The sequence below is a fragment of the Astyanax mexicanus genome, chromosome 1, assembly GCF_023375975.1.
Source record: "Astyanax mexicanus isolate ESR-SI-001 chromosome 1, AstMex3_surface, whole genome shotgun sequence".
Taxonomy (NCBI): domain Eukaryota; kingdom Metazoa; phylum Chordata; class Actinopteri; order Characiformes; family Acestrorhamphidae; genus Astyanax; species Astyanax mexicanus.
In genome coordinates this window covers 58,806,454-58,830,691 of record NC_064408.1, presented here as the reverse complement: position 1 = coordinate 58,830,691, position 24,238 = coordinate 58,806,454, and the positions used below count along the sequence as shown (strand labels likewise).

General features: G+C 37.2%; 1 protein-coding gene across 4 annotated transcripts in view; it reads left to right on the top strand.

Annotated features, from left to right (window-relative positions):
- cnih3 (cornichon family AMPA receptor auxiliary protein 3) overlaps positions 1 to 13,458 on the top strand; it is a 63,779-nt gene extending 50,321 nt beyond the window's left edge. The window contains exons 5-7 of one of the 4 annotated variants that reach the window (XM_022666274.2): positions 552 to 698; positions 2,155 to 2,196; positions 11,862 to 13,458. In XM_022666274.2, coding sequence (XP_022521995.1) covers positions 552 to 698; positions 2,155 to 2,182 — 175 coding nt within the window. In that variant the 3' untranslated portion in view covers positions 2,183 to 2,196; positions 11,862 to 13,458. Of the gene's footprint in view, positions 1 to 551; positions 699 to 2,154; positions 2,200 to 11,861 lie in introns of all 4 variants that reach the window. The other 3 variants (XM_022666270.2, XM_022666278.2, XM_022666261.2) reach the window with 3 other exon arrangements.
- The last annotated feature ends 10,780 nt before the right edge of the window (positions 13,459 to 24,238 follow it).

Below are 24,238 nucleotides of genomic sequence, written 5' to 3'. Positions count from 1 at the left end.
GATGGATGGATGGATGCATGGATACATGGATGGATGGATGGATTGATGGATACATAGATGGATGGATGGATAGATAGATGGATGGAGACATGAATGAATGGATGGATGGATGGATGGATACATGAATTGATGGATAGATGGATGGATGGGTACAAGAATAAATGGATGGATGGATACATGAATGGATGGATGAATGGATGGATGGATACATGAATGGGTGGATGGATGGATACATGGATAGATGGATGAATTGATACATGTATGTATGGATGGATGGATACATGGATGAATGCAGGTCATTCTCTCATATCTACATATAAGACCTATAAGGCTGTTTAATTGTACTGGTTGTAGTTTTATTCACATACTGTACGTTTCATACAGTTCATTTACAAATACATGTAAAAGCTATGTTTATATATCCCTTTATTCAAAACAGCCAGATCCCAGGAGTCCTGACTGAACTTGGGGGAACCCTGTCCCACTCAGAGAGTCTAGTGCAGTGGTGTAACATATCGCACTACCCGCCTTTTGTTTTTCACCTTTTTCGGCAGGTACTTCCACAGCCCAACAGACACTAAGGAGCTGCTCTACGACCCTGCGTCCGTCATGAACGGGGACACCCTCAAGTTCTGCCAGAAAGAGGCCTGGTGCAAGATGTCCTTCTTCGTGCTTTCCTTCTTCTATTATCTCTACTGGTGGGTGATTACCATGAACCCGTACTTTCACATCTTAAATTCTACTAAAATCTACTAATTGTATGTGCTGCTCATGAGATGATTCTTATATCTTTGCAGAGAGTTATGCTTTTTTTAGTATGTGTATTTGCTATAGTATAAGCTAACAGCCTATAGCATAGCAGAGATGTATACTAAAACAAGCATTTGAATTGACAAGGACACAGTGCACTTGCTTGGCGCCTGGAACATGCCTCTGGGTAGAATTTCAGTTTTTTTTTCATACTATGGCTTTGCTATATGTAACTGTAACTAAAACAAATGCTTTTCAAAGGCTTAACAGGACATAGAATAATAACAATCTTTATCCTTGACATAATAGACTGATTACCTTTTAAACTTGTTCATCAGCTTTAAAATATGAAAAATAAAACTTATATTAATGTTATGAATAAGTCCTTTTCAACCCGGATTAGTTTTACCTATGGAGGTTTTGTCATTTAATTAATAACCAAAGATCGAATTTATAGATTCATGATTAATCATTTATGTAAATGACTCAACGTAGCTCAACCGCTAACCTAACCACTTACCTAAACTTGACTTTACAGTCTTGACTGTATGTCGTATTATGCAGAAAGTATGCAGAGAAACAAACTCTACCTATATATAAATATACATATACAGCATTGTGCAAATGTTTTGAGCACCTGTGTGCATTTCAGTAAGAAAAAAGCTTATCTGGGTAGTAAGTGTTTATTATCTCAGTAAAACACATTACAGCATTACAATAAATACAAACAGCAATTTTACAAAAAACAAGCAGTGCTTTTTCTTTAAAACATCTTCTAATCTCTGCTCATCTGAGTTTAATACAGTTATTTCTAGTTCTCATCATATTAATCAACACCTGGTTTGGTAAATTGGTAAATGTGGTAAATCAGGTGAGCTGCTGATGGAACTGAACCTATATACACATACTGGCTGAGGAGCATCCAGGAGAAATCTGGAACTAAATGTGTTCTTCAGCTTGAGTCACAGATATAACATAGTTAGTTAAAAATGAGAATTCCTTGTTACGTTTTACTGTATTTGCATCTGTTCAAATTATACATGGTGCTTTTTTCAGGTAAAAACACTTGTATTGCTAAGATAGATAGATTAGCATAATTTGCTTAAGTGCCGTACAGCTCTGTTCCTAGTTAACAAATTAAATGTACATAGGATTCTGGTGTTATTTTTTTCTGGTTACAGGTGCTATACCATGATTTTACTAATATCAGTATCTGCCATGTTTATGTGTTTCTCTTTCTCTTCATTAAATGACATTGTTCTTATGCGTCCCTGTGGTAAAACTAATCCAGGCTGAACTGTGCTTAAGTAAGGCTTAAAGAAAATACTGTACTTAGGAATTAAGTGCTTAAATATTGATGTTACAGTTTAATGAGGTGATGTCACTCCCCTTTCGCTTCTATAGCGTCTACCGGACTGCACCCTCTCTTTAGGACTGGTGGTGATGGTAGTGAGTTTCTTTCTCCGTTTTTGTCCGCCTTCTATGTCCGACTTCCCTGTTAACCTCCTAAACCCACACCACTCCTGCACAAACCTCTCAGCCCTGGCCTGATTTCCACTAGCACAAGCCCTGTCACCAAAAACACCTCACAGAGCTCTTGCTAGTGATCTCTCTTTATCACTTTTTAAAGCTTTTTCACCACAGGAACTTCAGGTAATAAAGATCACTTTTAAACAGAGGAATGTTGGCTGCCACCGAATGCTGATTTTGAGACTGTATGTATGATCTGATGAATGCCGCCTTTGCATCATCTTCCTGCACAGCTCCAAGCTTCTAATCCATGATTCCTTGTGGCATGATCCTCTAACCCAACCTACATAGAACCAAGTCTGCATTATGACTGCAGAGGGCACCTCCACAATCAGCATGTAAAGAGTACAGTGACCTTAATCACAGATCCACTGAAAATCAGAAATCACCATCAACTGCAGTAGATTTTGTCATGTCTTATTAGCTATGCAGCAGTTCTGAAGCTAGTGGCACAAAAACAAGGTGCCTCTCTGACAACAGAGGCAAGCTTTGAATAAACCCTTCTGACATGGCTTTAGATATACAAACGTCACACCAGTTCCTCTGCTTTTTGGGGGAAGGGCATGGTCAAAAAGACATCAGTGCAGTTTGACAGTGAGCTAGTCTGCACAGAACCAGAAATCTCTGTCTATACCCCTCTCTAAAAACCCTGAAACAAACAAAGTAAAAATATATTCAGTGTGACATTTATTTTAAAAAAAATTTAAATAAATGTCACACTGTCACACTGCTTTTGGAAGCAAGCTTTACACAGTGTGGAAAATAATTATTTCATCCCCTGCTGATGATATCAGTTTATCCCTTACAAAACACAAACTATAACTTTTATGATTGGCTTATTTTAATAAAGAAAGACAGAATACAAACATTCAATAAAGGTTATACATTTATTTGTATTTGATATGTAAAAAAAGAATTCTCACCCCCACAGACCAGTTATGTGCCCATGCAGCACACAAACTAGCCCTGTCCCTTTTAGACCACCATGGACAGGACCAAAAGCTGTCAAATGATATCAGGGACCAACCTGTAGACCTGCACTACACTAGAATGGGCTACATAACCATCAGCAAGAAGCTTTGTGTGACAGAGACACTTGCTGGCATGATAATTCGAAAATAGAAGAAAGCTCCATGCAAGATCTTACATTGTGGGGTGAGGATGATTCTGAGGAGGGCTGGAGAAGCATGTTAATGATCTCAAGGAGCTGGGAACATAGTCACCAAGAAAACATTGGCAACAGACACACAGCATGCTGCAATGGACTAAGATCATGCAGTCCCTCATAACCACATAGAAAATCTGTGGAGGGAGCACAAACTTTGAGGTGCCAAGCAAAATTCTCAAAACCATCAGAATTTGGAGATTTTCTGTAAGAAGAGTGCTACAAAATGTGATGTGCACAAACCTGGAGGCCTATAAGAAACTATAAGAAAGTTCCAACCTTGCCAACAAGGCTTTCTCCACCAAGTACTAAGTCATGTTTTGCTTGAAGATCCAATATTTTCCAATTTAATCAAATGCAAATTAATTTATAACCTTTATTTATTGTTTTTGTTTTGGATATATTTGTTGATATTCTGTCTCTCTCTGGTATAATAGACCATACAAATATAGACTGTTTATGTCTTTGTTAAAGGGTAAACTTACAAAATCTGCAGGGGATTCATTTATTATTTTCCCCACTGTATTTTTTTTTTTGTTTGTTTGGCAGAATTTGCTTTATTTCATTTCAGAGCTGTTTTTAAGTGGAGTTGCAAGGTGGGTGGTTTAGGCATTTTGTTTTGTTTTAAACAAAGTAAATAATGTACGTATTGAAATGATTTCTATTATAGTTTTGAATGTAAATGAATATGGTAATTAATGACAGATGTAAAGTTAGATCATTGTAGCTTTGCTTTGTGTTTAAGTTTCAAGTTGCAGCCTTTAATGTTGTTATAATAGTAAACAGGCACTAGTCATGTGCATCTTTCCTAAACACTCAAATATGAGCAAAAAACCCTCAATTCAGAGGCATCTGCAATATAAACCATGCATCTAATTACTGGTGATTTCTCAGTGGTATTTTCACAGACATACCACTCACAAACAACTATTAGCTCTAATCATATCGTCATATATGCAGCAATTATCATACATATGTAAACGTTGAACTGTTAGATTGCCCAGTAATATATTCTGTACCACGATGTGGAAAATATATCAGAAAAAAATACCTGTCCCTAAACCTCGCTGTGACTGAAGGTCATGAACAGGGACTCTTCAAACTCTGCAGCAGATCTAATAAAATCTAAATTGGCAGAACCAATCAGAATTGGCAGGTTTGCTTGTAACCATCAGTGATGGTATAGTTACTTTGAAAAAGTAATCCGATTACTGATTACTCCTTTAAAAAGTAACTTAGTTACTTTATGGATTACTTGATTTTAAAAGTAACTAAGTTACTTTACAAGTTACTTTATTAGTTACTTTCAGCAGCTGCAGACACCACCTCCCGCCGCCTTAACATAAACATTATAACCAGTTTTGCCAATACTCCCTTTACTGGAAAATGAATTTTTAACAGCAACAATTTATCTCTATCTATTAAGTTGAACTATTTACTAAAAAAATACTTTTTTTGTTTATAAAAATAAAAAAATTAACTTAACATAAATATTTTTTCATAAAAAATAAAATATGGTCTTTCTTGATTTTACTAAACATAAATACTTGTTTTTTTATAAAAAATATATAAAATGAAAGTCTTTCTTGACCTGACATATTTAACACTGTAAAACTGAACATTGAACTTGTTCTCTGCAGGGCAGCAAGGAGTGGTTTTATAAAACAGAACCGTGTATATGGTCTAGACCAGGGATCACATATTTGCAGACTGGGGTCCGGGTCCGGACCCAGACGTTGTCCAATACGGACCCATACCGGACCCAACTACTGAGAAGGATTTAATTCTGACAGTGTTCATTTAAAGCACCGGAACTTTTCTTGTCTTTACGGTGTGCGCTCTGCGGACCGCTTCCCTGGCTAGTGAATTGGGACGCGGCCGCAAAAAAACGCCTTTATAAAGAGATAGGGAGCCCGAGAACTGGCGAAAAACGAAAACGGGCGGAAACTAAAGACACGCCGAGCGCGAGAGAGAGACGGGAGAAAGCGAGACGCGTGTGATTGGGGAAGAGCGGAGGGGGAATGGGTAAGGGAGCGGGGTGTGTGTGTGTGTGTGTGTGTGTGTGTGGAGGAGATGAGGTGGAGAGAGAGAGAGAGAGAGAGAGAGTAACGCACAGTGACTTAAATAAGTAACTTTAATCTGATTACTGGATTGAAATAGTAACGCGTTAGATTACTCGTTATTGAAAAAAGGGTCAGATTAGAGTAACGTGTTACTAAGTATAAGTAAGAAAATTACATTAACTGTTCCACATTCAGCTCATATTGTTGCTACGCTGTTGCCAAAATTACAAGTGCTTTGTGGGAAATTGTAGTGATCTCAAAATTGCACTCAGTTTGCACTTTATGATGTAGTTTATTGTGCCCTAAAATGTAAATAGCTAGCCATTACAGTCACAGCCACAAGCTAACTCAGAGACAGAACCAGACTCTCAGTATTTTGGAGGACTTTTCCCAAATAGTAAAATGACCATCAGTTCAACTTCTCCAAAAGAAACTGCCTTAACATATTTATTAAGTGAACAATTTACCATGATGCACAATCTAAAATGGATACATCTGTTCATATTTTATTTTAAATGTCTCAGTAATTCTGCCTATAACCATAAACTATAGAGACCAGTTTATGATTGTTTTGTTAATATAACCTCTTTAACTACCTTCTAACCCTGATAATTTACATGAGACAAAAGGCCAGGAACCTTTAGTGCACAGTGTTGGGAGTAACGGCGTTAAAACTAACGGCGTTACTAGCGGCGTTACTTTTTTTCAGTAACGAGTAATCTAACTAATTACTCTGACTGTAACTAGAACGCCGTTACCATTTCCGAACACCCCGTTACTGCGCGTTACTTTAACCGCTCTATTAACTTTCCTCTTTCCGGTGAACTTGAGCTTCTGGCCGCTGTGCCTGTGGTTTGGCGTGGTGAAGTGAGGCACAATTGTGACGATTTACGTGCTCTAATTAATTCAGTGATTGCCGTGGACAGCCCAAGTTCCGAATTAAGGACGTTAAGCTCTTTTTAGCTGCTCCGGTTTTTGTGGTGCTGCTGCTTTCTCTATTTTTATTTTATATAAAGATCTGGTGTGATAATCACAATGTTGCTAAGTAACCAATTATTATTGTTCACTAAAGCGAACGAAATAGCGAAAACTAAAAGTGAAAAAAAACATTTGTGTTAACTGAATCTAATAAAAACGGTAATTAAAAGGAAAAAAACATAACTATCTCGAACTGTATTTTGTGTTTATAAAACTAACTAAAACGAACTGAAATTACTGATAGAATACCCTCATTTTTGTGTTTAATTTATTTATAAGCGCTGTTGTACAGCGGAGTTGTACAGCGGGCGGTGTTGTGCCGAGCGCGCGGCACCTCGTGGTCTGTTAGTTCTTGTGTAAAGCGCTAGCCGCAAAATACGACAGAAAACACTGAGAAACTGCAGAATTATGTATGGGATTACAATATGTGTGCGAGGCAGATAAAAGAGAAACAGGAGATACAGTGTGTGAGAACATTTACCTGTGAGTAACTCATACCAGAAATCACTCTCTCTGTCTCTCTCTCTCTCTTTCTCTCTCTCTCTCTCATTTATCTCTCTGATGAGATGTGTGAAAACTAATAAAAACTAGCAAGCCCACCCTAAAAACGTACTGAACAGAAAAAATAAAAACAAAATAAAATTAAACTATAATAAAAATGAAAAATGTAATCACGTAGCTCTGGGCGCACGTGAATGCCTCCGCGTTTGACTTGCAGCATTGTGTGTAGCTGTTCTTAAAAATCATTTAAATTAAATAATAGTTCTATGCTTCTATGTAAATTAACATAATTCTGATTATATTCCGCTCATTCAATCAGACCGAAAACAAAACGGATCGGGTCGGGCTCTGGCAGAACGTGCACGTTTTGGGCCCGATCTAAGCTCTATTCTCTTTTGGTGAAGCTGTTATATTAATACCATTTTAACGGTCATTAGATTGTTGTTTTTGTCCATTATTTTGTTTTGTTTATATATACATATTTCCTTTGAGTGTGGCTTGGTTTGTTTAATTTCATCCCCAGACGCGTTTTTCTGTTTTTTTCCGTTTTTTTCAGTACTACAAGTTTTAGTAATTTTCTTTGTTTGTGTGCAGGATTTCGTTTTATCTTTTTGAAATTCGTTATTCGATTATATTTTTGTCAACATTTTGGGTTTATTTTCGTTTGTTATTTTTCTAATAGTAAATGCATAATTGATTTCCTTTTTTTTTGACGGGCGAATATTAAAAAGTAATGCGAAGGTTACTTTTACTGGTAACTAATTACTTTTATAGTGGAGTAACTCCGTTAGTAACTCAGTTACTTTTTTGGAGAAGTAACGAATAACTATAACTAATTACTTTTTCAAAGTAAGGTGCCCAACACTGTTAGTGCATCACACAGCCTTGTAACCACTATTCAAGATAGCTAATGCTCCACAAAACATTAATCAGTACATTAATCACCATAATGTATTAGTATTTTATATGCAAAACTAAAAAAAATGACCCAGCACATGTTTTTTTGTTATTGTTGTTGTTTTTTTTTTGTATTTGTGAGTATCTTTACCAATCATAGTCGTAATCGTGATAAGTTAATGTGTTTTATGTCTAGCAATGAGCCCCTCAATTACACTATGTACTGAAGCACAGTATCTGCACCATGAATATTTTATAACTAGTACCATCAAGACCAAATACCTGCCACCTATTTTCAAGTGATGCTCTTTCTGGTAGGTTGTTCTTGTTCATGGTAATGGTGGCAGCTTTGAAGCCTATTGCTTGGCCTTCTGGACCTCAACTTCTAGCAGTGGGGAAGCAGAGGAAGGGCATCACATTAAGGAGGGGTAATCTGCTGACAAAGTGGTCTTGGCATCCGACAGTAGTGAGGGAGGAAAAGCTCTAATTAAGCAGTACCCAGACAGGCTGAACAAACCCATGGGCGTTTTCCTCTCTTCTCCAATTCCACTCTAGTCCAAAGCTGCATGTATATTCATAACCTGAGCACACTTTCTTCTATTTCTGTGACTTTCCAGACTAATAAACTGTGATAAAGCATTCGTTTTTGTGTATTCCAACTAATGAAGAAGAAAGTTAGCTTTTTTTGCCTTTGCTGCTTTTTTTACCATTTGTTCTACCAATTTTGTTGTTATCAATTTCCATCAGCTAGCTATGCCTCCCTCTAACTCGTACAGTACCATCCTAAAAGTGTTACAGTTGGCAGAGACAGATGAAGCAGAGAAATCTAATCTTAATATTTTGCTAATGCAATGTCACCGAACAGTTTAGCACACACCTGAAGAAGAGCACCAGCGTATATATCATACACAAAAAGAGGAAAAAATTCCACGGCCCCCCAGAATATTTTATTTGCGATTTAAAATCAAATACAGGACAATGTCAACTTTGTCGTTTTCTGTGCTCGGTAAAGCCTAGTGCTGGGTTCTCAATGCTGTATTTTCTTCATTTGGTTTTATACTGCTTTTCTCGGTTCTCTCAGTCAGAGATACAGTGGCTGATTCACTTGTAGATGGTCCAGCTCCATGCTCTTTTGCTTGTTTTAAACCATTTATCCATATTTAAAACACATTAGGGTTTAGATCAGGCTCATAAAATCCAGCTCAGCCCGACCCAAGCCCGTGCCTGTTTTTTCCCATAAACTGTCATTATGAGGTCGAGCCCGATTTAAACTCCACATTTGTTTTAGTATGTAGAGAGTTAAAACTGGCCTTTTTAACTACAAATCAGAGCCGTTGGTGCCTGTAGATTAGTGTGCACCGCACCGATTGGCCAGCATGCGCATTTTTTAATTATAATGCAAGGAAGGCTGCGGCTGTGGACAAGCAGATCTATCTATCTATCTATCTATCTATCTATCTATCTATCTATCTATCTATCTATAGGGTAGCTTGTTCATCTACTAACTAGCTCATTCTGCCTGTTATGTGACATATGTTAAGCTTGAACTAAACATATTCTCTTTTGCAAAGAAAGTAGCTTCTTATTAATTATCTTTACATTTTAAATTACATTTACTAAACTATCAATATATTGGAAATAATTTTTACCTTGCAAAATAAAAAAAATAATTTTGGCCAGTTCTCCCATTGCAGCACCTCTGCGGCCCACAGGTTAAAAGCCTCTGATCAGCTACAAATGGCTGTGACTTCAGCAAAAAGTGAACTTCTGCTCTCGGTTTTTAAATATGTTAATAAGATTTTTTTTTTTACTTTTGTTGTTGTTTTAACCTACAATCTACAAAATGGGAGCTTTATTTGCCTATAAAATCCTCTATATAATCCTCTATATAATAATTTACTGAACTGGATGAACGGCTAGTAGGCTATACAAATACTGTATAGAATGTATAATGTGTGTATCATTTTAATTACATTACTGTAGCAGCTGTGTACTGTGTACTGTATACTGTATTGTGGTAGTATTGTGTATTTGAAACACAAGTATAATTAGTGCATGTGTGGTTTCAGATTTACCACCTCCTTCCTTATTTCACTTCATAGTTTAAAATTGCTTCAGTCCTTTATGCTAATTACTGCTGACTCCCAGCACCTATTTGGTGATTATAGTAATGGTTATGGGACCTACAGCTCCCTCCTCAGCGCCCAGAGCTAAGCTTGGAACAATGCACTAGTGCCAGAACAGATCCCAAATGACATGAAGTCTGAACTGTTCTGCATGTGTGATGAAAACTTGGGAACCATTAGACCGAGCCTGTGGTAAAGCATGGCTATTTTCTTCTTATCCCAAAAGCAGTCATTCAGCATGCTACACAGCTGCACAGCTAATATAGCTAACACATAATGGAAGCTAGGAAAAAAGCACTGGACAAACTGCAGGCTTAAATGGAAGATTTTAGCCTCAACACATATAGAGCTGTTATCTTATACATTGTAAGTTTAATTGAAAACTGATCATTTTAATTATTGAAGTTGTAATACAGCAGCTATATATGTCTGATTGGCTGTGCCACATTTAAAGCAAATGAGTTTTAACTCTGCATTAATGAGCTCCAGATAGATTTACTCAGGATAGTAAATCTAGTTGTTAAGATTGTTTCAAGTATCGTTCTTATTTTCCATCTATGAAATAGCCAAATCTGTAAGTTTGCTAAGTGCGGACCATGCCTAAAGAAGTAGAGAAAGAAGAAGGAAAAAGGGGAGGGAACTCGGAAATTTGGGCTGGAGTTCTGAACTGCGTTCCTGAAGAAGCGTGCAGTTATATCCCCCCCTTTTTATTTAATAAGAAGTGCAAGAGTAGAAAAAGGGCGTTGTTGGAGAGGAGGTGGGTTGCGAACTTTCGCCACAAGAGGTAGTTAGTTAGGGGAGGTATTTATAGGACGGTTGATTGATACGGGGTGGAGTTAGAACGTAGAGTTCGGGCGTTGTCCTTTTCCCAAACTTTTGTCATTACATAACATCATTTATGGTATTTAAAACAGTAGTACACAGCACAAGGTTGTTTTAAGCTTCAAAAGCAGATCTAAAACAGCTCTCCAACTTCATTGTAATTGGTTGGACATGCAGATTTTACAATGTTCCCAACTGGCCACCAATATCAATAGACAATAATTTCAAGTTGAATGTTGGTCAAAAATTTACATCAGTATAACGTCTGCCTGCAGGGTTAAATCTGCTTGTGGGGCGTCACGTGGTCCAGCGCTGCTACTATGAGCAGGAGGTTGCAGGTTCAAACCTCCGCTCATGCAAAATTGCTAGCTTTATTAGCTCATACATCAGATGTCCAAAGTCTTGGCTAGTCAAGCTTACTGGGAGTTAAAGGGGCAATAGGTGTATGTGTGTTTGATAGCACCTGCACAGCAGATCATAATTGCTGCATGTTCCAAAATATATAAATACTGTATTCCGAACCGTGATTTACTAATTCCAAAGTGTACAGAGCCTTTGCATATCTCCAGCAGCAGACCTCTCTGCTTCCAAAGCTTCCAGCCGCCCCTCAGTTCCATGACTAATACCACAGTTTGTTCAATTGATTTGATTAATTAAACATAACTTCAGCGTAACTTGCTCCAAGCTGTTTCAAACTTGCTTATGTTTCAAGTGTCAGACTCCAGTTCCCATTGGCTTCAGCTTTGTGGGCATTTCTAAAGCACTCTTTAATGGCATCTTCAAATAAACCAATACAAATGGGCTCTTATGAAACGGGCCCATTCCCAGAAACAGTACTCTTGTGATCCATTAAACATCAGGCTTCAATCAGCTTAGCACAAACGTATGCATATGATTAATAATGAATAGTCTTGTTTATTTTTTTTTTGCTTGTTTTGTTTAGTTTACTTCTTTGTTTTTCTTGTTTTGTACATAGTGCTTGTTGATATGAACTGAATTGACTGCTTCCTCCTTCTTCTTGTCTTGCAGTATGATCTACTCTTTGGTAACCTCATAACAAAGTTTTTGGCACTAAAGAAAAGTTGATGGATATCAGAGACTGTTACCTGGAAATCGGAGCGCTAAACCAATCTCTGGAGGACTTTGTTCTTGGATCACCTGGAGAAAGATGTCTTCGTGGGTTTCTGAGGAGTATGGAAGAAGGATGTGTGTTGTTTACCAGTTCCAATACCTGAAAGCTACTCCTGACATTGTGGGTGGCTGGCCGTGGGGGCTCTTAACACAATACTGCTAGCACACTGGCATACTCACAAACGTTCACGTGGTTGTATTTGCACAGATTGTCTCAGGCATAGCACATGTGCTTAAGGACATTAAGGCTCGACACCTGATCACCTTTACACTTCAATGTAGCTCCAAACTGTGGTGTTGGGTTAAAGGCACATTGAGTGAAACAAGGCCAACCTTATCAGCGAATGTTTCATTTCTTACTAGACACTCAGTACTAGACCTGTGGATTCATACAATCTAAATTCTACGTGAATGGCTTTTGTGATATGTGTTTTTGTGCATCCTGCAATAGGCGATTTTAATATGAAATTCATATGTTGCATTCTTTGTGTACATAGCAAGATTTCTGTAATGCTCTGATGTTTTTGGTGTTGTCAGTCGTTGAGACATTTTTAGACTTAAAAAAAAGATCTAAAATGCTTACATTGAGATTTTATCTAGTAAACTAGAGAACGATTTTAAAAGTACCACACTTTTGCACAATAGTTGTTATGGGTTTGCACAATTTATTACAGTAGGTGGATGTGTTGACGAAATAATCTATATTTATATACCCAGAATACCAGTCAAGTCTTCCAATATACACTATTATATAACATGTCAAGCTTTCTTGGTGAAAAAAAAAAATTGGGTATTATATATTTGTTGTAACATCATGACAAGTGATATGAAATTTACAGTAATAAAACAAGGTGCAAGTTATTCATCGTAACAAGATCGGTATTAAAGGGTAAGATGTTCTTTCATTCTTTCACTCATTTTAATTTTGCATAACAATAGCAATACAAATAAATGAATCTAGTTAACTGTATCAGGATGGTAGTCACAAAATAAACATGAACAACTTAAACAAGTTCCAGCAAAAGCTGCCAAAAGTCTTCTCTGAAAATAGCCTTGCTGTTAGTTTAATTATTTATTTATTTACTCTTCATTTTTAGCGATGTCACACCATGTTTTTTCGTCCCCGCACCCCCTCCCCTCGTGCATCCTCCTTATTCCAAGTACTGCCAAAGCCTTTGAACAAGAGGCCATGCCGTTTGATTGTTTTTGTCACATCGCAGACAAAGTGTAACCACATGATGCGGAAACGCCTGGTGTTTAATGAAAAGAGATCCGTTCAGACCGTTCACTGCGGACTTGGAGGATGAAAAGAAAAAAAAGGACATGTATCACAGCCATTATGTAGCCTGCTGGCTTTTTAGTATGCCTTGTGTAGTTACACTTAAAGTATGATGACCAAACATTTTATATCCCTACTGTGTATGTGTCCATCCGATATTGGTTGAGATATTTGTATATTATGTAAAATAAATGCTATTTTAAAATCAGTTAATAATCTGTCTCTCAAGTGTTTCTGTCATTAAAGGTATCGTCTCTGAAACTGGAGGCAAAAGACAAGGTTGGGGATAAGATATACAGCTTAGACTGACTCCTGTTCATATGGGAAGGCTTTGCTGATGTTGCATGATTAGTACTGAATAACAAACCCTGCTCAAGAGCGCTGTTCCGCTGCCCCACAGCCCAGTGCAGAGTGACTTTATACTTTTTTAGCCAATGGAGATATTAGGCTTAAATGTGTGTTACAGAGCCTCCCATACATCTCTAGAGTTGTACAGCCCTTTGAGGTCAGTGACTCTGCCCATAAATGTTCCTGTTCCTCCACATGGAAAAAAATAATAAATGAATAAAGTTATTTACATTTATATAGCGCCTTTCTAGAAACCCAAGGATGCTGTACAATCACATTTTTACACACAACCATTTATACTCAGCATTCATCCACACATCGGTGAGAAGCGGCAGCCAGTAGTGCACAGCATACTCTCAACCAGAAACGACCATCCACCTGGAGTTCTGCATTAGGCACTGCAGCATTTTACCCAGGACAGGGTGCCAATCCATATCTGGGCACAGTCATACATACATTTACACTCATACAGCTTACATACATACCACATACACATATACATCAGATCAATTTAGAGTGTACAATTTACCTGATCTTCATGTTTTTTGGACCCATGCAGGCACAGGGAGAACATTGGAAACTCCACCCAGATAGGGACTTGAACCCAAGACCCCAGTGCTGGGAGGGGAATATGCTAACCAATGAGCCACTGTGCCACCCATAATGGTGTTTTTAAATCTTTTATCCCAGCCAAATGTGAATGCATAATGAATGGGTGATAAATAAACCTACATTCATGGTACAAACAATATAATACTGTCGAACTTTACTAGCCTGACAGTAAAGTCAAGCCATCACCAAAACTTCAGCAGTGGACTGTATTACTTCCCAATGTACATTTTCAACTATTTCACTTTTGGATGTAAAATTTTATACTGAAAACAAAACTTTAACCCACCATCAGTGTTAAGAATAAGCCTGCTGCCATAACAGAAAATGATAACAGGCATCTTCATGAACAATAAAGCACTGTTAAAACAACATTTTGCAGGATACTAACCTTAAAAAAACAGCTTTAAAATCACAGTAATTCTTTACTGTCTTGTAGTGGGGAGGATCATTTCTTTGTCTTTACCACTTCAGGCTCAGTGTGCTGCTAACTGCACTATGTAACACAGCCAAAGTGAGCAGGACAGTGCTTTGTAAAAACATCATGTGATATGATTAATTCTCTGTAAATGCATGTTTGCATTGTGTCTCTTGTCCAGAAATGCATGTGTAAAGTGTGCCCTGTAGGAGTACCATGAATTACATTTCTTTACTGTAGGGGGAGCTCAGGAGCAAGAAATAACTTTTAAAAAACTGTATACAGCAATGAATCTGTGATTTGGTTAAAAATGAAAGGAAGCTTTCTGGTGAATTAGCCAGATTCAGCATCTGACAGTACTTCACAATTAAGCTCACTGTCGTCTTGGTGTATAGGTAAACTTAGCGAACCAGTTAGCTAGTTATCAGATCATCACTAACTAACAGATTAACTATAGGCTTTTCTAGTATTTGAACATGAATAACCCTTCCTGTAGGTTCCTATATGTAAAACATTGCAATTATGAGAGACATGGAGAAATACATAGCAGACATAGCAGAACTTCCAACAACATATCTTCCACTCAGTGTGGATACGTTTTCCAGAGTTATGCTATACAGTGAATGGGGGAAATGGAAAACACTATGAACACTATGTTCATATCTGCTTTCTTCACTTTTCTCTGTCAGCTCCCACCATAATTTACATTTTTCCATTCTGGAACTTCATGTTGTGTGTAGCTCCTCTTCACCATATCTACCTTCAGAGTGCACACTGCTCACATTCTTCACTCTGATACTTTCAGTTTCAGAGGGCTTCAGTAGGAGTGGTGAAAGAGGCTGGGGGTGACAGTTCTTGTCTGTCAGTGTATTAATGTGCATTTTTCTGAGCAGTGAATCTGACAGATCGATGGCAGGCTGTCCTCCCGGCTCCACCTGCGTCTGCCCTCCACAGCGCTGCCACATGCTCCATAATTACAGTTGGTTAAGGACGAGCATCCCAGCATCTAACGCTGTACCGCTTATAGCCGTGAAATGAGAAAAGTCGTCGAGGGTCTCCTAGTTCTGGCACGCAAAGAGGGAGCTGCTGCTCCTATCTGCCCCTCCACCACCTCCAGACAGCTAGGTGTGAAAAATATTAAACTAGCAGAGAAAATCATGTTTTGCTTTAACTTTGGTTGGACTGTGCTCAAGAGAAAAATGTAAATCATTATATGTTCTTTTCTAAAGTCTATTGGTTACTTAGAGCTTTGAAATGTCCTTCTTGCTTCATTTAGGGCTGCAATTGAGCTCACATTTGGAGTAAAAATCTATTTGTTCCCTCCAAGCAGAAGCAATATTACAATTACGTAACAACAAGTCAGCAAGAGCAAAATATTATAGTTTGTGTACTAAAAAATATATGATTAGACTGAATTAGCTAGCTGTTCCCACTCATTCTCAAGTGCAGCACACCGTTGACATATTTAATATTAATTACATTTCATATTAATATTAAGAAAATGTTTATAATATGTTTATCTTGTTTTTATGTATAAACTAAAGCCATTTAACAATATAACATTTTCTACACAGCATCCATAACATGACACAGACAATATCCAATATTCCAAACACATTCAAGGAGTGGAGAACCCTCAGAGCATTCTGTAAGAAGATTCGTGTCTGTCATTTGAGTTTTAGCTTTATTTACTACAGTGATTCAGTTTCTTTTTTACCTATGTGAATATTAAAATATTAAGCTTAGTTCAGTATTATATATTATATTATATTTTATATTATATAAGTTTTAGTTAGACACAAAATTAAAAAAAACTCCAAATGTGAAAACTATTTTGAGATATATATTGATTTATATATAGCTAAGCGAGTTTCTAATTGATTAGTAGGCCTACTGAGTGGCCTTCAGACATATTTGGGTGTAAATACAAGAGGTTTGATGCAGCAGTTGGTCTGTAGGTCTGGGTTCAGCAACAGTATGTGCTGAAAGAATGAGGTCAGCTGACTACCTGAATATACTGAATATAGACCAGGTTATTCCATCAATGAATTTTTTCTTCCCTGATGACACGGGGATATTCAAAGATGACAATATCAGGATTCATGGGTCTGGAATTGTGAGAGTGGTTCAGGGAGCATGAGATCATCATTTTCACACATGGATTGTTCACCACAGAGTCCAGACCTTAACCTCATTGAGAATCTTTGGGATGTGCTGGAGAAGACTTTGTGCGTTAGTGTGCTACCTTTTTTTTGGTGGCTTTTTTTTTATATATATATAAAATGTCAAAGTCTTTTAGACGTTTCAAATGCCTAATCTAGAGTGACCAAAATATGTATATTTTTTAGTGTTAGTTTTGCTACCAAAATTATGGGTATTTCTTTTTTTTTCAACTTTTGATATTTATGATCCACACTAACGTTCCAACAGTCACAGTTTGTCATTGAATGAGACATTATTATATCTTATTAAATTATGATTAGCATGTTTGCTCAGGGTTAGCGTGTTAATTCAGGGCTACACATTTGCTTAAATTCTGGACAGTAAAATGCACTGTTGTCAGTCCGGTATTGCTTTTTGTACTGCAGTGAATTTTTTAGGATAGTAAGTAAAAAAACAAGCTCTTCTCCTTCCCAGTTTCCTTCAGCACCTCGTACGCTCAGTGAAAACACGCTCATTCCTGAGTGAGCTCCTGAGTGAGCTCCTGAGTGAGCAAAAGGGAGTCGTAGAGCTGAGATCTTTTCAGATCAGAAACTGTGTTGTTTAGGTTGTGTTAGCTATCACGCTCCAGAAAAGCACTGCTTTCATACGTTTCAGACTTACTGCAGATCTAATGACTCAGTGTCTTTTCATGGAGGACCCCCCTCCTCCTTTTAGCGAACAGCTCTAAGCATTATTTGCTTTGACAAGTGTGCTTGTCCCTCCTACGGTGATGGACGAGCAACCTGTCAGATTCCCCAGCGCCTCAGATCCCCCCCCTGTCAGCACACATTACCCAGCAGGCCAAGCAAGGATTTCCACCTGCCTACTCTTTCTCCTATGCTGGGTTTAGATGACCTCTTCACCTTTCAACTCTTCTCTCTCTATCTAGCGCTCTCTCTCTCTCTCTCTCTCTCACACACACACACACATATATATGCGCACATATACGGTATACTGAAAGAAGTAACACATAAGTGATACATGTAACATACTTATAAAATACAGATACATGTTTCTAATGGGTTCAGGCTTTACTGTAAGAACTGAAGGCTTAATGCATCATATCATCCACCATTAGGAAGTGACAGTGGATTCATCATATTCTGATTTCCCAGTGACCCTAGAGAAAAAAAAACTAGATTAAAGTATACTAAGCATTATTATTCTATAGTGCAATGAACTGTACTTGTAGCCACAAAGTTAATCAGTATATTTAAAGAATGCTAAAATGGAACAATTTTTTGTACTTATTTCACTTTAATTGTATAAAAATAGTACAAAAGTCTTACTTAAATCGTGCTCAGTGTACTAAACTGTACTAAAATGGAAATATTTTAAATATACTTAAGTAACATTTAAACGTACTATTTCATGCTTGTAACCCCATATTTTAAATATGCTAACATTAAAATTGTTATATATTTAATGAGTATTACAACTGTATCAGTATGATATACAGAATATATTAGAAATGTACTAAGAATTGATGTTAAATATATTTACATTAGAGTACAAATATGCTTCTTGTTCCTGTCTTTTGTAAGTAGAACACTTCTACATTTTTTGACTCTGTTGGGTCAAAAAATATATTTTAATATACTGTACTACAATTTATAGCGTGTTACAAATGTACTTAATTTTTTTTTTATTTGACATTTAAATGTTATTTAACAATGTATCCTTTAATTTACTTTTTTCACATTTTTCATAGAAAAGTAGTATATCTAGGCATCCTAAAAGCCGTATATATACCCCTGGCTGTGAATACAGGAAGTGATCTGACCAAGATTTAGGACCTTATCCCACACCCTGTTCAAGGAACATTGCAATGCTCATTGCTATCTTACACCCCACGAACAGTCTATTTTCACACCTTCTGTCTGTGCTGTTTAAATAGCTACAGAGCTTTTGAATATACATGCTGATAGATGGGGTGGTCTGGAAGTAAGGTGTCTTCAGGTAAATTTCAAGTATATTGCTATCCTGGATATGGAAAACACAGGTGTGCCCCTGACTGAATAGAGCCTAGACATCCGTCAACAGTCAACATTCAGATGTTCATTGCTATCTTGGCAATGCAGGCACTCTGAGCACACACCCCTGCTTTTTACACAGACACAAGGACACAAAACAGTGCACAAACTTAACTTTCACATAAACAATAAACAAAAAATAAAAAAATTAAATAACATTGCTGTTTCCATTAATTACCTGCTCATCAGCTTCACAGCATGAATGAGCAGATCACTCTCCTCTGATGACAGTAGCACATAGCAAAGACACACTAACACTCTCTAAATCAAACTGCACAGTGTTCAGTTGATGGCTCGCCTATATATTGCTAAAATAGGACTTTCAGTTGTTAAACATATAAAAATAATGGCAATAAATCATTTAGTTCACAATCCTATTTTATTAATTTTTTATTCTTTCTATTTCTCTCCTTCTTATAACCTAATTCTGATCTCACCCCTTACCATTACCTAAAGCTAAAACAATCCTAACCCCCACCCTGGCCTTAATTCTTATAGTACCCTGACCCTAACCCTACCCTTAACATCAACTCCATCCTAAAATCTCTTCATTCTGGTAAAATCCCTTAGCATGATCCTAATCCTGACATCAAATTCTCCGTCTGTATCACATGATAAACTTGTTATAATTTGTCAAGTGGTAAGTCATACTTTGAATTTATTATTAAGAATATTTTTAATATTGAGAATATTAGCATTTAGCCAGTTCCTTTCAAAAGTGAACTAAGAGAAGAGAAATGTTAAGTTCATTTCAGGTAGAAACGAGTTAATGTTTCTATCTAAATTGTGATCATTTAACTACAGGGAAAGTAATATGATTTCTAGATCTGAAAGTGGATGATAGAGAACTGAGATGAGCTCTTAACTGGCGCCTGTTTCTCAGATCCATTTTGGAGTGCAGCAGCGGGAGATAACGGTGAGACACAGAGAGGCTTCCATTGTTTGCCTGCTTATTTTCTACCACCAGCTGAGACAGAGATGCCTGCTAGTGCCCCTTTGTGTATTGTGCAAAATTATGCCATGGCTTTTAACATGTTCACTAAGCTGCCAAGGCAATTTAGACACTTACCTCCATCAGGATCATGAACATGGGGGTGCAGCAGTGTGGCACACTCTGTAAACACAGCATTGTTTCTCACTGCATAATCATGTACAACCTCAAATCAGAAAACATTGGGCCAGTATGCAAATGCAAATATAAAGCACAACATTTCTTACATTTACTTTTACATTACTCAAATTCATTTAATTGCAGATCGAATAAACCAAAGATATTTCATGTTTTATCTGATCAGCTTTATTTCATTTATTAATATATATCCATTCCTGCATTTTAGGGCTGCAACACATTCCCAAAACGTTGGGACAGAGGCAATTCTGGGCTAGTAAGGGGGTAATAAATGTGATTCAATAATGTGTGATTCCTAATGTGTGAATCATAATTTAGCACAAAGTTCTTTGCTTCTGATATTTTATGGAGGATTAAAGATGCAAAGGATCTCTAATTAGTCAACACTGTACATTTATTAGAAAATTACTGAAATGTTTAAACCATTCAAAATTTCTGAAGCAATTTCAGTGTGTAATCAGAAGCCATAAGTTAATCATGTCCAGAAGGGGCATCTATTTCTTTGGGTTTAGATACATCAAGGATGGATCATAGGAAAATATATGGACCATTGTGGAAATGTGTAGCTGTGGTCCAACAAATCAATACTGTAGACACTATTAGTAGATGAAAATGGATGATGACCCTAAGATGAAAAAAAAAAAAAAAAACATCCAGACTGTTATCAGGAACAAGTCAAAAATCCAGAGTCTGTCATGGTTTAGAGTGTGTCATCCAGGGTTATTAAAGGTCATTTACATTTTTGTATTGTCTGTATTAAGGCAGAAAGCCTTAATGGATATGTAGAGAATTTAAAAAGACAAACATGACAACATTAGTTCCATTTTATTGGTCACCTTAAGACGTGTTTGCAGGAAGAATAGGACAAAATAACACATGAAACACTTCATCGCTTGGTGTCCTCTACTCTAAAAGTTCTTCAAAGTGTAAGAAGGATGAATGCCAAAATTACAAAGTGGTCACAAAGTACAATTTTTAGAATGTGTTGCAGACTTATTTTGGGTTCATATTATCTGCAGTTAAATAATGGTTAAACTAAATGTTAAAAAATGGATTGGCTTGGTTTATCACAGGGAGATTGAACTCTTCTGCATGTTGGAGTTTTTCTTCCCCAGCTCTGACACGTTCTGTGTAAGGTTTAGTTAAATGTACAAATTATGTTGGACTACTATGAAAAAAAAATCAGACAAAAAAGAAGTGCTGCAAATACATATTCTCAATGATTTGTTATGTATTAACAGGTTTCAGTTTGCATGTTTACCTTTATTCTCTGAGTTTCGAGGATAAAAGAGTTGAAAATAACAATTGTTTGTTTTGCTTGTTTGTTTGTGTGTAACTTTATGAATACCAATATTGTGGACATAAGAATATCCATTATAAATTTTATTGCATGAGTTTTTGTAAGCTCACAATACAGCAGTGCTGCTTAAGCATATTTGTCCTGCATTAATGTCCTCATTTAGTGTGTGGACGAGGCATCCCGTGTTGCCGTGAGTGTGCCGGGCAGGGGAGTGACTCAACTGACCGTCTGTGTCTCCAGGGAAGGGCCTTCCTCTGAAACACTGACAACAACTGCTTACATTTGCCTGACTGACTCTTAGTGACATACAGAGACAGACTCTGCAGCTAAACGAATGAATGTATTTATTGGATCAGCAGTTTCTGAAACAGAATGTAAACACTATTAACTTGTTACAATGTTACAAATTATGCTACTGACGTATATTTTCAGCATATGTATTTTCTTCATATTCTCTTTTATTTCTCTTTATACTCTTTCACTAATGCATGTACTGTAGACTCCGCCTATGACTGTCTATGGCTATGTATGGCAATGTAGGCTTAAGTGTTTCCAGATGTGTACCACAGACCTATAAAAGGGGTCCCCAAAAAGTGGCCTTGGAGAGAGCAGGAACATCGGATTGGCAACATCTCTCTCCAAGGCTGGCCTAGGAAGCCTTGTAGATTTTGTCTTAGCCTTTTGTAATAAATAATTGTATTACACTTAAGGCAATGTCTGCGGTGTCTTCTTCCTCATTTTCAAGCATCTTCACAGCAAAGAGACAGCGGTAAACAAATGAATCAAATACTGAGGTTATAATGTGACAAACATGAAAAAAACATCATATGTATGTACAACTATACTGTAAAATTAAATAATGTTTTCTCTGTGCCTTGCTGGGTTTATTTTGATTCTCTTACCGAACTACAGGCTGCTTTGGGGGAGCATCACAAACACACAAGCAGATAAAAGGTACACAAGTATTCACTAACCCATCCAAATCATTGGATCTCAGGTTCCAATCATTTCCATGGCCACAGGTATATAAAATCAAGTGCCTAGGCCTGCAGACTGCTTCTACTAATATTAGTGAAAGAATGGGTCGCTCTCAGGAGCTCAGTAAACTCCAGTGTAGTTTAGTGATAGGCTGCAGCACCTGTGCAACAAGTCCAGTCGTGAAATTTACTCACTACTAAATATTATACACTATTATAACAAAGTGGAAGTGACTGGAAACAACGGCAACTTATAACAGAGTGAGGTCAGCAGATGATGAGGCACATAATGCACAGAGATCATCTTATTTCTGCACAGTCAATTGCAACAAAACCTCCACACTTCATGTGACCTTCATGGTATGTTGTAAGTAGTTTATAGAATAAAAGAGTAATGTTAATTTTACTCAAACATATACCTATAAATAGTAAAAAAAAAAATTCTGGAGCTCTATTTATCAATGATGAAATAATCGACTAATCGTTGCAGCCCTTTTTGTATTTATTGTTGACTAATCGTAAATTTGTAACAGTCCTGCATTACACAAAGTGCTGAGAACCGAAGTGCAATGGGAGATGACTCACAAACAAAGGTTACACTTAACTTATGTCTGTGTCTCCAAAAGTGCCCAAACAGAACAGATTACATATTTACTCACTAAATATCAGTACTCTTCACTATTAAACAACACCTACGGTCCTATCGTGCACCCTGTGCAAGGCGCGTGGGGATGTGCATTGTCATCTTACACCCCGTCAACAGTCTATATTCACTCTTTGTGCAAGCATCCTTAAAATAGGGTTGGACTTTAGGAATATATTAAAGCTGATGGGCACCATCACTTCTTTACCACAGCAAAAAAAAAAAAAAACACCTCGCCCTGTTATTAGTTATTATTAGTTATATTTATTTCTGACATTTATAAGGATTTATATTTATGTTCAGTACATGAACTTTATAACTGTAGCTTAATATGTCAGATATAGACATTCTGCAACAAACCTCCACACTTCACACTTCACTTCAATAGCTCATGAACAGTGCATTGAGAACTTGGGTATCCATGGCCAAGCAGCTGCATCTAAGCGCAATGCAAAGTGTTGAATGCAGTGGTGTGAAACATGCTGCTACGTGTGCTCTGGAGTGACGAATCACGTTTCTCCATTTGGCAATCCAAAAGATGAATCTGGGTTTGAAGATTGCAAGGAGAGTAGTTAGTTACTTAGTTTCAGAGAAACTATATCAGCATATTAAAAGATTTTAGACAATTTCAAGCTCCCAACCTTGTGGGAACAGGACTGCACACCATGGCACAAAGCATTTTTAGCACCAGCAGTGGCACAAGGTCACCTAAAAGCAGTGTGTAAGACTGGTGGAGGAAAACATGGCAAGATGCATGAAAACTGTGATTAAAAACCATGCTTATTGCACCAAATATTGATTTCTGAACTACAATACTAAAATATTAGTATTCTGTGCATGATCTGTAAGCATATTTTGATCATTTCTCATTTACTGCAAATAAATGTTGTAAATGACAATATTTCTAGTTGGAATTTGGAACAAATGTTGTAAAAAAAATGTAGTGTATAAAACAAAACAGTAATGTTCATGTCATGGTGTGGTACAAATACAGACACTCACGGAAACAGTTAAGGATTTTATTGAAAACCCACAGGGTATAAACAAAAACAGTAGCAGAGAGTAAATAACACCAGTAAACAGATACCTGGAGGTAAAGATCAGTACCGGATAGTGAGGCAGTCCAATGGTCATACACGAGGCAGGCAGTATCAGAGGTGATCCAAAACAGAAACGATAAACAGTCCAGGTAATACACGAAAATCCACAGAGTAGGCAAGGCAAAAATCAGAGTCGAGAAAACAAAAGGCAAGGTCATACACGAGAAAACTATAACAGAGATAAACGCTTTGTAATGTGGGCGAAACCAGGCAATACGCGGCGTAGGTGTGTGTGTG